Source organism: Melanostigma gelatinosum (genome assembly GCF_949748355.1).
Source record: "Melanostigma gelatinosum genome assembly, chromosome: 12".
In the NCBI taxonomy this organism is placed as follows: Eukaryota; Metazoa; Chordata; class Actinopteri; order Perciformes; family Zoarcidae; genus Melanostigma; species Melanostigma gelatinosum.
Window position 1 is genome coordinate 19,839,922 of NC_136645.1, and position 17,225 is coordinate 19,857,146.

At 41.1% G+C, this 17,225-nt stretch overlaps 1 protein-coding gene across 1 annotated transcript; it reads right to left on the reverse strand.

Moving 5' to 3' along the window:
• Positions 1-1,302: 1,302 nt before the first annotated feature.
• Positions 1,303-16,727, reverse strand: vwc2 (von Willebrand factor C domain containing 2; the record flags this gene model as incomplete). The annotated part of the gene is made up of 3 exons (XM_079279644.1): positions 1,303-1,454; positions 14,560-14,689; positions 16,092-16,727. The coding sequence occupies 3 exons, from the start codon at positions 16,725-16,727 to the stop codon at positions 1,303-1,305; spliced, it is 918 nt and encodes a 305-aa protein (XP_079135770.1).
• Positions 16,728-17,225: the final 498 nt, after the last annotated feature.

Below are 17,225 nucleotides of genomic sequence, written 5' to 3' on the forward strand. Positions count from 1 at the left end.
TGGCTGGCTGACGGGCACGTCTCACTGCTGGAGATGCAGCATCATTGTCTGGCAACCCCTCGATCAAAGGGTTTTGTGGAGCGGCCGGCACACATTTGCAAAGGGTGACGCAGAGAGCGCCGCGCTGCAAATGCAAAAGACGACAGGAAGAGATACACAACATCTGCATCCATTTATCATCGCCCGCCCTTCAGCGTTCATAACCTGAACTTGAATTATTAATCGTCATTTTGATCTGCCGGTCGATGGGCCCCGTGGCTCTGCCAGATACACTTATTGGGAATCGCAAATTGGGATCAATGACATCGGAGTGTCCAGTCTGGCTTTTATTAATGGAGTTAAAAATGCAGAGGCAACTATTGAGACTCTATTCCAAACTATCTCTGTTTATATTGTGATGCTTATAGATATTGAAAGTTAAACCACGGCATCACCAAATGACTTTACAACTCATTAAATATTTATCTGGAGCTTAAAGAAAACAATAAATAATACATGCTTTGATTTAAAGGTTACCTGTGATATCTGGAACACAAAATTGGGTTGATCGTTCCATCTCAACTTAATTTGATGAAGTGAAATTGCGAACATTTCCATTCAGTTGGAAGTTAGTGAATGTAAAACACCACCCGTACAGCAACAAACATGGAGATCTCCAGCTGAGATGTACCATTGGAGCATTTACAGAGCCCAGATTGACGTTTATTTGAAACATGAACACACGCTACCAAGAGAACATCCAGTTTGAACATCCAAAAAAGATAAAAGAAATCAGGAAACAGTCAAAAGTCCTCTTGAATTTCCTTCTGTTTTTAACTCTGCACTTGATCGTCCTACGCAGCAAATGGATCGCACATCGTCTAGTCTGCACTTTGGTGGGAGAGGGGCAGGTGTCAGGATTTTGTCGGGTGACACCACATGTCGAGACACTGAGGTTTTCACCTCTAAAGACAGCTGTGTGTGTTCTATACATTCTGCTTTATTGACCTCTGGTCCAATACATTGCTTAATAAAATACAGAGGCCATAAAAAATAGTAGTTCACTACTTCAGCATTAATGACTCCTATATTTGTGGATATTCATAAATAATTGAATACATAGATAAATAGATATTCTTTGTGTGGATTATAAACTTTCATAAAAGCTTTTTTTCTCAGTAATACTGGAGTGACTATAAATGCTGAAAACTCGAGGGCTGCTGTCCGACCCTGACGTCCGGTAGACAGCGCGGAAGGCCGAGAGTTCACATGCGTATTGGCACTGGTGTTTCGTGCCAATGTCCCCTCTGACCGTGCCAGTCTCTAGCTCCGCTGGCACTCGTTCTTACTGCAGGTGGCCTGCCGCTCAATCTGCCATGTGCCCTCCTCGTATGTGCAGTAGCAGATTGTACACTCGTCGATCTTCACCTCTCGGCCGGCCGGTATTACGGTTGTGTCCGCGTAGCAATTTGGCCCTGTAGGTGGTACAAGAAAAAAAGGGAAAGTATGGAGCAACACAGACAACAAGCCTTATAATACAGTGGTGCAGGGATGGGGTATTTTTGTAGGCCAGCCCCGGAAGTTATCATCGCACTGGTTCCCTCCGCAAAAAACCAACGGCATTTTTCCTTTGGATTATTGCAGAAAATAAGCCAAACAAACGTTCATGACACTTGTTCACAACTGCAATCGGCAGTATAAAGCTAATGTTAGGCAATAAACCAACTACACCACGGTCCAATGAGCGTGAGTATACACAACAAGGCTCTGAGGGCCGACTGGTCTGCGTCTGTCGTGTTGCTTGTTAGCAACCGCCTTTTCAAAGACACGTAAAGGCTTCATAATTCATGGGAGGGGTATTTAGTGGCTGTTTTATGTCATAGAACAAAACGTTAAAATCTTAAGCTTGTGTTAACAACAGACCTTTTTTCAGGCATATAACCAAAAACCCATTCAAACGACCTCTTTGACTTTGAGACGAGGGAACAGGAAGTACAAGAATACTAACTCATTTCTGGGTTTTAGGACTCAATCCTGCACCACTCTACAAAATGGACTCTCAAATTGGCCTCATATATATTCAATGCATTTCTTTTGTGTTGTCAGCAACATGTCACATTATTGAGGTCAGACTCTGAATACTAAAAATGCAAGACTTTCGGTTGGTTGGTAACTGTGCTCTGATCAAACTAACGCAACAGCAGCTTGATGATTGAAAGTTGCGTGCGGATACGGAGACCAGAAAGACCATCCTCATGTTGGTGTACCTGTGTCATTGAGGTTGCACTCGCCTGTGTTATTGTTCTGCTGCTAGACCCACCAAGGACACTGTTCAATGTGTACAAATGCAGTCTAAAGGCAAAACACAATTCAAAGTCACATTCCTTTCTGCTGCTCAAAGGATCCCAATCATTTTGGAATTTACAGCCATCCTTGTCAGTTTGGATGCTGGTAAAATATGAAATAGAACAACCTGCAAATTCTGCAGCTCTGTTAATAGAACATCTTGCTTTATTTCTTTTTGTCAATAAACCTGGTACACATCAGGATACAAAGCCTGTGAATCAATGTTTTGATCCAGACTAACAGTATTATTGCAAACGTTTTATTTCACATTCACTAAGAGCCAGGGGACACTTTTTCCTTAATGTGCACTTCATAACCGTCATAACAAAATGATTGAGTCATAAAATATATGAAAAATGACAGATTGGAGGCAGCTAGTTCATAAACGGTGAAACACACCCTACAACCCAAATATACACTCTTGTTTTATTTTTGCTGCTACTTCTTCTAGTCTGACCGTTATGTTAGCCGTAATGTTAGCCGTAATGTTAGCTAATGTCAGCACTGGGGATTGATTTGTAAGCGACATTACTGAAGAATATTTCTGGATAATTAAAAGTAGCTGCTAACTGAGGACTCAAGCTAATGTTCAAAAGATTAGTGGCCTTGCTGCTAACTAGAGTTGCCGTATCACAGTGAGCTTGTTATGCTACTTTCACATGGAATCAGGTGGACAGCAGACGGACAACACCTTCTGGACGGCGCTGGAAAAACAAAAAAACTGTCAGACGAAGTGGCAGAACTGCAAAATGAAAGAAGCATGATATGTTGCTATGAAGGAATAAAATATATCAAATACAATTAAGTATTCTAGTAATGCATGAAGCAATAAAATGTGTTTTTTCTCTTAACATTCTGTTGAAAACTTCAAACATCTGTGATGGAGAATTTTCCCTGTGCTAGTACTGGGTGGATGACTGGAGGGGTCAATGGGGAGCTTGAAACTGCTGATCAATTGTTATAATGTAAACACCTGATGTCCCCCCCCCACTGTGTGCTGAGATGCTTATAAGCAAGAGAGACACTGGATTAAATACTGACTGCGCTGCAGTCTGTATGACGATAAAAGCCTTCTCTGGCCAGAGAATAAATACTTTAAAGACAAACTTCTTTCCTCAAAGTTTATTGTTTCAGTATTATAGGACTCATTCGGTACTATTGTATAGCTCAACATGCAAGTTATTTGGCCCTGATTATAACCATTATACTGAGCATTCCTATCTATGGCGCAGAGCCCCATCCAGGCTAGCTCTTGTAGCCTTCGTTCCACGCTGCATTTTGTAGTTTCTTTTATTGGTGTTTCCAAAAAGCTAAAAAAATAATAATAAAAGGAATCGAGCGCATTTACCCAGCTGAACATTTCAGCTTTCCACAAAGACATAAAGTTATCTTCCATGTGACAATACGAGAATGCATTATGGAACGAAGGCCAATGGGACACAAGCTCGTTGGAAAGTAGGACAGGACTTCAGTTATTGTTTTACTGCTACTTTTAGTTGCCATGTCTGTTGCAATGACCACATTCCCATAAGGAGTTCAGTGCTGTGAGTCATCTTATCTTGTTTCTTTAAGAGACGTTTCATGACATCCCAGCAAACTTGCCGGTAGTCAAAGAGGAGAATGAACACCGGAGACCAAATGCGCCGCCTTTCATTTCATCTCAGTGGGAAATGGTCTCTCACGTGTGAGCATTCATTGATAGTTTCCTAAAATAGTAAGAGGCAGAGTTTCAAAAAAATGTTTTGTGAACATGCTTCAGTATTAAACCAATGCTGATCACATTTAACATAAATTGTATGAATTAGCCGTTTCTGATATGTTCCCCCTCATACCTGCCACGAATCAGCACAATATCTGCTTATCTGCTTATCAAAATAGCTTTTTTCATTGGCCATCATTACCGTGCCCTTCAGATCACCACTCATGGTTCATTGGAGGAGAATTTTCAAGCTGGAAAGATGCATCCTGGGAATAGGGTGATTACGCTGAATTCTCAAGGATTCGATTCACATGATTACGTCCTTCACTGCCTTGTTCTGGGATTCACACATTTAACTCAAGTTATGTTTTCTCTACACTCACAAATGTCATTCCATATTGAGAGGTATTTAATGGCACTTTGTTCCACACTTCTTAGATTGGCTTCACCACAAGTACATATATAACTTTAAGGTTGGAATGTACAGAGTGGGAATTGTGCAAAAAAATTAATTAATACTTTAATATAGTTCTGAAGTGCACCCCAAGGGACTGTTCTTTTTTTTTTATCATTTTGTAGGAAATTGGATCTAACTAATGGAAATGTTGATGTTGAAGCAGAGACAGTTCAGGAAGGAGATTGCCCACCGAGAGTCAGTTTCCTGTATCTGTGTCACATGGTTTTCGCCACTGCCCCGTCCATTTAGGAGACTAGCTGCAGGATCTGAGTCTATTAACTCTAGTCGGAGAAGTGAAGGTGAACACAGATTATGACCAACTCTTCTGCTCCATAGTCACCAAGGTAAATATTGGATCCATTTTTCACAAGAAAACACATCTTCCAAACATTCTGACTCTAAAATGGCATTTTTCAGACGGACAAATCTGAAGAAAATGTACTTTGTTCAATACTTCTCTGTGTCAGCAACACACTCGTGAGATCTGGCAGTGAACGTTGAGCTATCTTATTTTATGTATGCTAAATATGGCTGCTAGCTGTGTATATATCTATTACATTTTGCAAATACAACCCAATATGCTTTCATCCATCCTCACGACATTTACAACACTTTGAAACAAGATGAAGAGATTGTGTGTGTGGGGTGGGGGGGGGGGGGTGAACACACCATGACCACGCCCACTTAGGAGACATGAAGTGTTTACCATTTCAAACCAATGGCCGGAACTTGGAGGCCTTATGCGGCGTCATCTTTGTTATAGAGCAGCTTTGGTTTCAGGTGGTTGATAAGAACTAAGCCACCCAGCTCCATGGTAAAAAAACTCAACTACCCCAGAAACCTGGCTTTGCGAGTACAAAAAGATCCACTTGCCAAGCCAACAATACTAAACGTGAATGTGCTCCTTGTATCACCTACAATATTCCTTGGTACTAGCTGTGAAGACTTTTGTCTTGTGAGAGTGCCTCTGTCCTCATAAATCATCCATTATCTCTCAAACCGCATTGCAAAATATAAACACTGTGGGAATTGCTTCCACAACATCAGGTATAGCATAACAATGCTTACTTTCCTCGGACTAACAAGGTCTTGAGCCACTCTGTTGTGTAATTAAGATGCTGATAAATGGGGAGTCTTTCCGCTGCAGCCGCCGCAGTTTATTGGACGGCAGCAAGCAGAGGGAGCGTGCAGGCACATCAATCAATGGGAACAGTTTGCAGAGGCCTGTCAAAATGTTAACCCCGACGCATTTATAAGTCTTCAGATGAACACGCACACACCCTATCTGAATAACAACTCCGGTTGCTGTCGCTACTGATCCATCATCATTAGCGACATTTAGAACACCATGTCTCGAAATAAAATACGCATAAATCGAGGATATGCTAGGGGAGGAAAAAATGTGGGAAAATAACCATGCACTTTCCAAAATAAATCAAAAGCGCTTCCTCCTGGAGCTGGGATTAACCCATAGCCCATCACTCACGGTGGCATGACACTCATTTGTGTTAATTAACGCATAGATTCGGAGCCACTGAGCTTACTCATTGCTGTCACCCTATTATTCTGCCATTCATACAACACCCACCTTTTTGTCACCGCTTCATTAATATAATATATCCCCGTTTCTCCATCACTCTCTCTCGCTCTCTGCCTCTCACTCTCTGGCAGAAAGAGGTTTTTATAGGCATGTCAGGCTTCACAAGAGCCTTTCAACAAGAGGCAGAGACAAATGGACTGTGCATGTGCATGAACAGTTGGACCCAAACTGTCACTACAGTGCATTAGAAGTTGGCACAGGCAGCGTGTGAAAAACATGGCCATTAGCACCTGTGGCGTTTGGCGCCGTAGCGGCGCCAGATAATGGACAGGGAAAGGAGGACACATCCTGATCATCACACCCCTTCTCTCTGAAATGTATAAAACATGCCAAGTGCCATTATAAGGTAATGGAAAGTGAAGAACAGCAGAAATCACTCATCTTAATGCATTTCTTGAGCACATTTGCATTATAAATGCAGAACAAAAAGGACCTTGCTTTGGGAAGACAGGAAGTGGGAGAACTTTGTGGGGAGAGACTATGATTATAATGTAATATATATATATGATATTTATTTCGGAGATGCCGCGTGAAATGGGTGCATGCTGTCAAATATGAACCGCCTCACATGAAGTTTTTAATGAAGTGCCACCTCATGCGAATCTTTGCATATGTTGTCTCCAGCAACTGCGCCCACTGGTAAACTTTGCGGCTGAACAACCCAGCTGCACACAAGCACGAATGTCACGACCGATGTCCTTCACAGGGACTGAGACACAAACCCTCGCCAGCCACCTCAGCGGCGTCCAGGTGACAGGCTTCACTGAGAGATTCATTTCAACCTCATCAACAATATACATAAAGCTCTGATGTCAATCCCAAAGATCTTTTTGTCTGATTTTGTCAGTCTCCATATCTGAATTGTAAAAAATGCGTTTGGTCAGATTGACGTTGACTTTTATTCAGAGGAAAAATAACAAGCAGACCAAAGCTGAAACCCTCGTAGGGACCCAGCAGTACTCTAATTGTTAAGACATAATGTGACTTACTATTCCCTTCATTATGCTGACCTTTTTCTGTTGTAATCATAACTCTGAAGTCCAGCCATGGAAAATTACTTTTAGATAATAAGATAAAGCTGTGTGATGAATTAAACCAAAAGGTGAACAATGGGGAAAAAAGGAAGTGTGTCTTGTGAATTCTATAAATGATGCAAATTGTCCTACTTTCCCTACAAGTTTATATAAAATACAAAAAAAACTGATTACGCTTTAGTGATTATTCCTGATTACATCATGGCCAACAGTCATTGTGTGACATGTTACACAACAGACACGTCAGCTGAGGAGGATGCAGACTAAAAATGACGTGTGTATACAACTAAACTACATTTAATGACATTTTGAGACAAACATATTTTCATATCATTCTGTATGTAGCAGCTAAAAGCATTAGAGTCAGCTGGAGAGTTTTAGCATTAAATTAGTTAGATACATCTGAAAAAATCTGCTAGCGACATTCAATTCTAGCCGACAAAATCCACGGCCATTGACTTTAAACAAGAAGCCTGCTTTCATTGATTAGAAATCAAAGATTAATTGTTTAAAAATTGTCTGGGAATGCCACAGTAAATATACCCTGCTGTTATCATTATCATCATGCTGTTATCATTATCATCATGCTGTTATCATTATCATCATGCTGTTATCATTATCATTGTACTGTTATCATCATGCTGTTATCATTATCATCGTACTGTTATCATTGTACTGTTATCATTATCATCATGCTGTTATCATTATCATCATGCTGTTATCATTATCATCATGCTGTTATCATTATCATCATGCTGTTATCATTATCATTGTACTGTTATCATCATGCTGTTATCATTATCATCGTACTGTTATCATTGTACTGTTATCATTATCATCATGCTGTTATCATTATCATCATGCTGTTATCATTATCATTGTACTGTTATCATCATGCTGTTATCATTATCATCGTACTGTTATCATTGTACTGTTATCATTATCATCATGCTGTTATCATTATCATCATGCTGTTATCAGTATCATTGTACTGTTATCATCATGCTGTTATCATTATCATCGTACTGTTATCATTGTACTGTCATCATTATCATCATGCTGTTATCATCATACTGTTATCATTATCATACTGTTATCATTATCATCATACTGTCATCATCATACTGTTGTCATGCTGTTATCATTATCATCATACTGTTATCATCATGCTGTTATCATTATCATCATACTGTTATCATCATGCTGTTATCATTATCATCATACTGTTATTATTATCATCATACTGTTATCATTATCATCATGCTGTTATCATTATCATCATACTGTTATTATTGTCATCATACTGTTATCATTATCATCATACTGTTATCATTATCATCATGCTGTTATTATCATCATGCTGTTATTATTATCATCGTACTGTTATCATTATCATCATGCTGTTATCATTATCATCATGCTGTTATCATTATCATCATACTGTTATCATCATGCTGTTATCATTATCATCATACTGTTATTATTATCATCATACTGTTATCATTATCATCATGCTGTTATCATTATCATCATACTGTTATTATTGTCATCATACTGTTATCATTATCATCATACTGTTATCATTATCATCATGCTGTTATTATCATCATGCTGTTATTATTATCATCATACTGTTATCATCATGCTGTTATCATTATACTGTTATCATCATGCTGTTATCATTATCATCATGCTGTTATCATGCTGTTATCATTATCATCATACTGTTATCATCATACTGTTATCATTATCATCATGCTGTTATCATTATCATCACACTGTTATTATTATCATCATACTGTTATCATTATCATCATGCTGTTATCATTATCAGCATACTGTTATTATTATCATCATACTGTTATCATTATCATCATGCTGTTATCATTATCATCATGCTGTTATCATACTGTTATCATTATCATCATACTGTTATCATTATCATCATACTGTTATCATTATCATCATGCTGTTATCATTATCATCATGCTGTTATCATCATGCTGTTATCATTATCATCATGCTGTTATTATTATCACCATACTGTTATCATTATCATCATGCTGTTATCATCATACTGTTATCATTATCATCATGCTGTTATCATCATGCTGTTGTCATTATCATCATGCTGTTATTATTATCATCATACTGTTATCATTATCATCATGCTGTTATTATTATCACCATACTGTTATCATTATCATCATGCTGTTATCACCATACTGTTATCATTATCATCATGCTGTTATCATCATGCTGTTATGCTGTTATTATCATCATGCTGTTATTATTATCATCATACTGTTATCATTATCATCATACTGTTATCATCATGCTGTTATCATTATCATCATGCTGTTATCATCATACTGTTATCATTATCATCATGCTGTTATCATCATGCTGTTGTCATTATCATCATGCTGTTATTATTATCATCATACTGTTATCATTATCATCATGCTGTTATTATTATCACCATACTGTTATTATTGTCATCATACTGTTATCATTATCATCATGCTGTTATTATCATCATGCTGTTATCATCATACTGTTATCATTATCATCATGCTGTTATTATTATCATCATACTGTTATCATTATCATCATGCTGTTATCATCATGCTGTTATCATTATCATCATGCTGTTATTATTATCATCATACTGTTATCATTATCATCATGCTGTTATCATCATACTGTTATCATTATCATCATGCTGTTATCATCATACTGTTATCATTATCATCATGCTGTTATTATTATCATCATACTGTTATCATGATCATCGTACTGTTATCATGATCATCGTACTGTTATCATTATCATCGTACTGTTATTATTATCATCGTACTTTTATCATTATCATCGTACTGTTATTATTATCATCGTACTGTTATCATTGTAAACTTTGTGAACGGAAAGCTTGACAGCCTTGGCAATAGTAACTATGGGAAGCAGGGCTTAGCGACCAGTCAATTAGAAAGAAGCCTTTTCTGTGTTGTCAGGATGAGATGAGGCTGCTTCAAATCGACAAGACACAATTTCACATACATATAAACAATTTCCCTTTCGCTCATGTTTTCCATGTTTTCCATCTTTAAAGGCGCTCTATGAGTCACGCCTCTATCCCTCTTGGCATCCGCCGTGTCTCGTGTTGCTCTATTTGAAGTGATTTTGGCTCGGGTTCAGGCTGTTTATCACATCCCTATCAGATTAGTGTTGACCCTAATGTCTGAGGAATCTTGAAGAGTACCACTTGTTTCCTCACGCTTTGCCAAGGCGATGCCCTCCAAGAGCAAAGGACAAGGGGGGGGGAGCCGTGGCCGAAGAGAGATTTAATTTATTTTATTGCTCAGCATGCTTCAAAAGCGGATGCTGGCTCAGAATTAACAACAAACACCTTCAACTTTTATTCCTACAATATATACTGTAGGTGTTAGAGAGCATGTTTGACTTGTATCAGTTCTTTACATGAATCAACTTCGCTTGATTAAACTTATGGCGGCGAGCGAGTGACAGACACAAACTTTAAGGACTATGAAACAATTTAATTGCAATGTGTTCCAGTGCTTTGAGATAATGAGTAAAAAATTATGCGAACCTGCCTCCATTCACAGCTGTTCTTTGATATTCATGAACAACTGTCTGGGGTGGATGTTAGCGGTACCTCTCACTTTCATCTTCCTGCCCTGGCTCTTCCCCAAGTGTCTCCTCACATACAGGCTGAATGACACATCTGAGACAGGGCGCTGTGCCATAAGCATTGATTTTGCATGCCTGAAAAGGCCAAGATAATGCCGGCGCATATTTGACAGACTAATCAAACGTTAAAAATACCTCTTTGTGATTTATATCAATAATGAGGAAAACGGGGATGGTATGACTTGTTGAATGAGAAACCAAATCTGAGTTATTTTTTTCTGATCTGATCTGATGTCTCAATCTTCCACCTCATTTGTTCTCATATGTTCCTTTTCTGTGCTTTTTAACTTTTTCAATGCTCACTCGTAGAACTCCACAAAGCAGTTTTCTTTCCTTTTTTGGTGGCGTTTCACATCCGGATGAGGATAAATTTAATTCTTTCCCAGTAATGAGCTGGGCTTTGATGTGACACGTCGGATGCACATCGGGGAGGTCTTAACATCTGTCTCCACTTCAAGCAACATCTGCGGACAAGACAAACAACACCGCCCGAGCAGGAACTCTCTGACGGCCTCCAGTAACCTTATTTTACATCGTCAGTATTTCATCACAGCTGCGGCGCTGTCTCGTATTGAGCGCTGCATGATCAACGGCGGCGAGATGGGAGTTGACAATCAATGCTCCTCATCATTTAAATCAAGGAGTCTTGTAATACCTGGCAAAGAAGCGCCATGAATACAAGACAAAGCGAATTCCGATGTGTGATCCTCATGATATTGATACCAGCCGAAAAGGACATCTTTGATTTTGTTTAGATTTATGTCTCATTTACTTCTCTGTCTTCCAATTATTTGATAGGTTATCCTCTATGTAGTTCATTTTATCATGTTGTTTACGGTGTTAAGTCAAGTGTGAAATGAAGTGCGTGCAAATGAAGGCATGTGGCAATTAAGTCTTCAAAGCAACATATTTTTGATGGATTATTCCCAGACAGAGACCATAAATTGACTCCAGTTGACCAGCCGTGTGCAGAGTCTGACACTCACAAACATGTTTGTTGATTGCGGAGAGTGTTGACACTTTCTGTTTACACCATGACAAACCCATCGGCCCTGAAATCAGAGCCAGAAATATTCCCTACCCATTGAGAGGTTGTTCAACACATTCTGCTACAACGATACTCAACTCTGTTTAATGAACAGCTCTGATATTCACAGCTATCCTGAATACGTGGCAACAACAGCAGGAAGGCATAGAAATGAGACATCTAAATGACGGGCACGAACCTGAAAATGTGTTTATTTTCAACATACAAATCTCACCTGCTGCTGCTTTTAAAAGCACTGTAGGCTGACTGCTGTGCAAATGAGGCGTAAATGCTGCCAAAGGTTATTTCTGCATCTTCAGAAATACCACTGTGCTCCTTAAGATTACTCCAAAAGTGTGTGGGACCAAGCTGACAGTTTACTTGACGATGTACGACCAGAATTTTAATTTCAGCAAAGTGCCATCCAGGTGTATGTGTGTTCGGAAATAATACGAGCGATAGTGTTTTTCATTGACTGGCATTGCGGCTTAGACAATGTCACCCGAAGGAAAGCCACCCGAACACGGGGAGAACATGCAAACTCCACACAGAAAGGCCCCGACCGGGGATCGAACCCTGGCCCTTCCCACTGTGACGCCATGCCGCCAGATAAAGACTCATCAGTAATGTGGATATATTGACTAAGTGGGTAAAGGCAAACAACAGGAAAGCTATAACAGTCTGTTAAAATGACATCACTTTACTGCAATGCAGCCTTCAAAACCAGGAAGATATAACACTTTTGTCATATTACGATATTACAATATCCAAAATCTAAGATGATATATAATGTCATATCATGATATAATATGGATGTATTGCCCAGCCCTAATCAGGAGCTTAAATTCATTTACTTTCAGATTCAAGGCCAATTTTTTATAAATTGTATTAATTCAGCAACTACGTGTTTTGTAAACTAATTCATTGAAGAAGCCTCTGCCTGGCTTTTTCGCCACAGCAACCGCGGCCAAAGCTCATGGGTAATGTTGTATTAAGAGGTGTCCACCACGCCAAACATGACTTCTCAGAAACAAAGATGAAATAATTCAAAATGAAGGCCATATCTCAAACCTATACCACCGTTAAACCATTCCTGAGACTCCTGTGTTTCTATATTGAGGAACATTGAGAATATCATGAAGAGAAAAAAACTTGAAATGGGATTTTACAGTTGGGTTACAATACTGTTTGTCCAGAACCAGCGGCTTCGCCCACTTCACAACCGTATCAAACACTCTGTGCCTGGTTAAAGCCCACATATTTCAAACTGCACATGCTCAATTTACCGTGCGAGTTTAGAAGGCTCCTACAGAGACACAAAAGCAATTATGCAACTGTTTTCACAGGCGGAGCACTCGTCATGATGAGTAAACCGGTCTCAATGTGTAATATCAGTGCCACTTCAACCACATAGAGTATTTCTTATTCAGACTGCGACAGTGTTAGTTTTTGGTCAAATAACTTGGCGTCTTAAACGTAGTGCGCTCTGTTTATTGAACAGCAAAATGTGGTAATCTTATGGTAATAGGTCATCTTAAAACTGAAAATCCTTATTGGCTGAATGGGCCCCTGGATTTGGTGGTGGGGGGACTTTTTGAGTACAGCTGCACGCTCTTCTGGAGACTGCCACAAATAAAAGGGGGGAACAGAGGAGCAACATGTATTCCCCAAGATTACAAGAGTCAAATATTAATAGAGTGAGTAACGCTCCACGACTGCCAATGTTTTCAACTCATTGTCGCTAGGGGTTGTGAGACTGACTTTTAATTTGACTCTGAAATGAAACATGAATTATACTAATGTGCAATGCTGGATGTAATTATAATGAATTGAGTTGATGGTATGCTGAATAAGGCCGTCTGTGTTTTTCATCTTATTCGATTATCTTCTTGATATATTTGTTTTTTGTGTCTTCTGAGGATAAAACGTGTTTTTGTGGATCCGCTAGCACAATCTGTTATTTTGTAATTCTCTTGAGTTCATCGTTTAATGTGTTAAATGCGCAGTTCCAACAAACAGCAATGGAATCAAAGTGTCTTGCAGTTTTATTCGAAAATGGTATTAGCAGTTGTGTCGTCTAATAAGCGGCTCAAACAAACGAAGCATTTGTATGTGCAGCTCGTCTCTAATTGCATGGGATTTTGTCTCCATGCAGACAGCCGGCGCCACTTCAAGATTCCAAGTCAGAGATACATATCGCAAGTCATCATTCTTTTTGCTGAAGGAAGCAATGTTGCTGACATTGCCATGTTGCATTAGAGTCACACCAAGAAAACAAGGGGACATAATCTAGGACATGCTGTCTGGAATCATTCGAGACAACTCCAGATAATCGACTCTGAGCCGCGGAACTCCCTCTTCTCAGACGGGCCGACGCTCAAAAACCAACAGCGTCACAAACCTAAACACAAAAACAGGCCAGAACTGATTATCCTCACTTTTCATGTAATAAGATCTCATTACATAAAACGTGCAATCTGACTGCAAACACTGCAGTGCAGCATGCGGCGGTGCTTCGCGTCAGCAAACTGAGCATCGCGCTATACCTTGACCTCGTGACTCCTGTTGAGGTGCACTTGAGCAGAAACATTTGACACTGGTCTGCTCTGAGTGGAGCTTATTCAGCAGCCGCCTCCTAGCACACCGCTTGTAACGGAACAAAGTGTCCACCGCAGTGTTGCTGAAAGAAATGGCCGCTCCGCTCACCAGCCTTGCAGATGGGACAGCACTGATCCGGCTCGTAGTCCGGGTCCACGCACTCGGTCTGAGGGCAGGCCGCCACAGAGCACAGCACCTCCCCGCTTGGCTCACAGCGGCACTTCTCACACTGAGACACCTGGATAGCAGAGAACAAATGGTAATTAAAACCCTAATAAGCGATTCATACACGGATACACATACACAACAAAGACTCTTCTCCTCTTCATTAATGACTTGTTATCTTTGTGCCCGGCTCTTTGTTTGTCTCGGTGTCTGTCTCTCTATTTCCACCGCTTTGTCTCTATGAGACACACACACACACACACACTCTCACACAAATACTCCTGCCTGTCTGGCTCGTACAGTGTAATCGAGTGTGGATTCAATGTCACAAAGCTACATCTAAAGGGAAGTCCCATCATTCTAAACTTCACCGCCAATGAATGCCTCATTTTATAGAAAGCGGAGTCGAGAATTGAACTCCACTTTCCAATCAGGGGATGTGGAGAAATCAATAGCAATGGGAAAGGAAAGAGAGATGCTTCCAATTTTCTTGGTGTGTGAACAGAAACATTAGAAATGATGGGTTGTCCGAGCCTTCCTGTAGGTCTGGAAATAGAACAAATGTGGGACAAAAGCCGGGACTGATAGTATACAGTTTGAATTACATCCAGCCCCTACACCCCCTGTGAAAGGCTTCATTTAGCAGCCGCTTGTATAAAGCCATACACCTTTAATCCTAACACGAGAGCAAAGGTTAATTCCGCCAGCGTTTGCTGTAGATTGCAGAGGCTCGCGCCACCGCATGGCACTCTATGTGGAAAATGGAGCGAGGCAGCACTCAATTCACAAGAACTTAGCAAGAACTGCTTTGAAACTAAGCCTGTTGCTTAGTTTCAAAGCAGCCCCCACCCCCACTGCACGCCACAAAGGCTGACGTATGCCTCTTGTGCAAGGAGTGCTTTCTTTAAATCTCCCTCAGCTGGATTTGACGTTGAAGCGTCAGTAACACCGCGAGTTAAGGGAGGAACATGCCATATTAGCCTGTGACCTGCTGAGACTCTGGGGAACATGAAGAGAAGCTTCAGGTGCTGGTAAATGTTGACGTAAAACCAAGATTGGTGTGCAACCCTGAGGCGAGCCTTTCAAAGAGGTGTCAGAAGATACAACATTCAAGATCTTGCCGGCGCGTCTCCGTGTCTCCTCACACCCACATACGGCAGCGTGCTCGGCGGAGTTGTAACATTACTATAACTGGAACTCTATCGTGTGTATCAACAAACTGAATATGGAAACACTCTGCTGAAGGCAGGAATCGCTAAATTCATCCTCCGGCAATATTCAAAAAAAGACAAGTGCTGACCTTTGCCATTATAAATCTGCCTGCCTGCCTGCTCGCTTGCATGCTGTGAGGCAAGGTAACTAGTTTCTGTGTAGTGCCTGTGATAAACTCAATCGAGCAGCCAGGAGTGTTCTGTCAGCACTTCTTTCAAGATTGAGCATGTCAAAAAACGAGTGAATGCGGTTAATGGGCTCACCTTAAACTCTTCCAGCGAGGCGTAGATCTTTTCCCGGAACTCGCAGTAGTTCTTTTTCTCCTTGCAGATCGGGCAGCATTGGCTAGTGTCCACTTTAATGCACCGGGGGTGGACCTTGGGACATTCTGGCTTGGTGCACAGAGGGCCCTCGTCCGTGCAGAGGCACGGGCACGTCGAAGGGCCCGGGGTGAACTGCTCACCGATGGCGAACACAAAGCCGCTCTCATCCATGCAGCCTTTGCCCCTGTAGTCTGGGTAGGCGTACTCGTCAATGGCGTCCAGGGAGAGGTTGACGTCACTAGTGGGGCCCTCGTCTATTTGGTCCAAGCTGTCCTGTACTGTCCACAGCTCCTGGGGCTTCCCGCCCTTAGAGCCTCGTGTCTGGGAGCTGAGGTTCGTCCTGGCGCTGCTCACAGCAGTCCTGTCGGGGCCCAAAGCATTCATTTGAGCGCCGTATCCCAGCGGCTCCTCGGGGGCCGGCTCGTCCTGGTGTTTGTCCTCCCTGGCTTGGATCAACACTCTTTCCAGGCGTTCTCGGCTGGCTGGTAAGGTCGCTATAGGGTTGCACTGAGCGCCGCTAATCAGAAACCCCAGAACAAAGAGAACTTCTGCTGTCATGGCAACGGAGTGCAGCATCTCTCCCCACCACCAGCGAGGTGGGAAAACACCTTGGCTCACATAATACACTTCACATCTCAGGTGTGAGCCAGTCCATCTGGAAAGAGAAAATTAAACTGGGGTTATGCGCTCAGTATTTCATCACTTTTTCTCTCCCAGGTGTGGGGTTTGTTTCATTTTGTCTCGAGATCGGTGCAAGAAATCCAGGCGACTCCTGAGCACTGCCCCGTCGTGTCAAGCAAGCGTCCCGCTGAGTGTGATGCGAGCCTTTAGGATCAGTGAATTGGATCATTAGGACAGGGAGTATTCATAGGGCTGTGTTAGGCAATCAATACTGCTACTGTAACACTTCCCTGCATCAATCCCTCCCAGCAGCGACGGAGTGAGAGGAAAATAGCCAAAGAAGGACCTGAATCTAACACTCTTAAGCTCCTGCTCTTCTCATGGAACAAAGAATCAGGATCAATGTCTGCTTTTTAAAAAAAATTGATCGCAGTCAACTTTACAAAGGCAGAA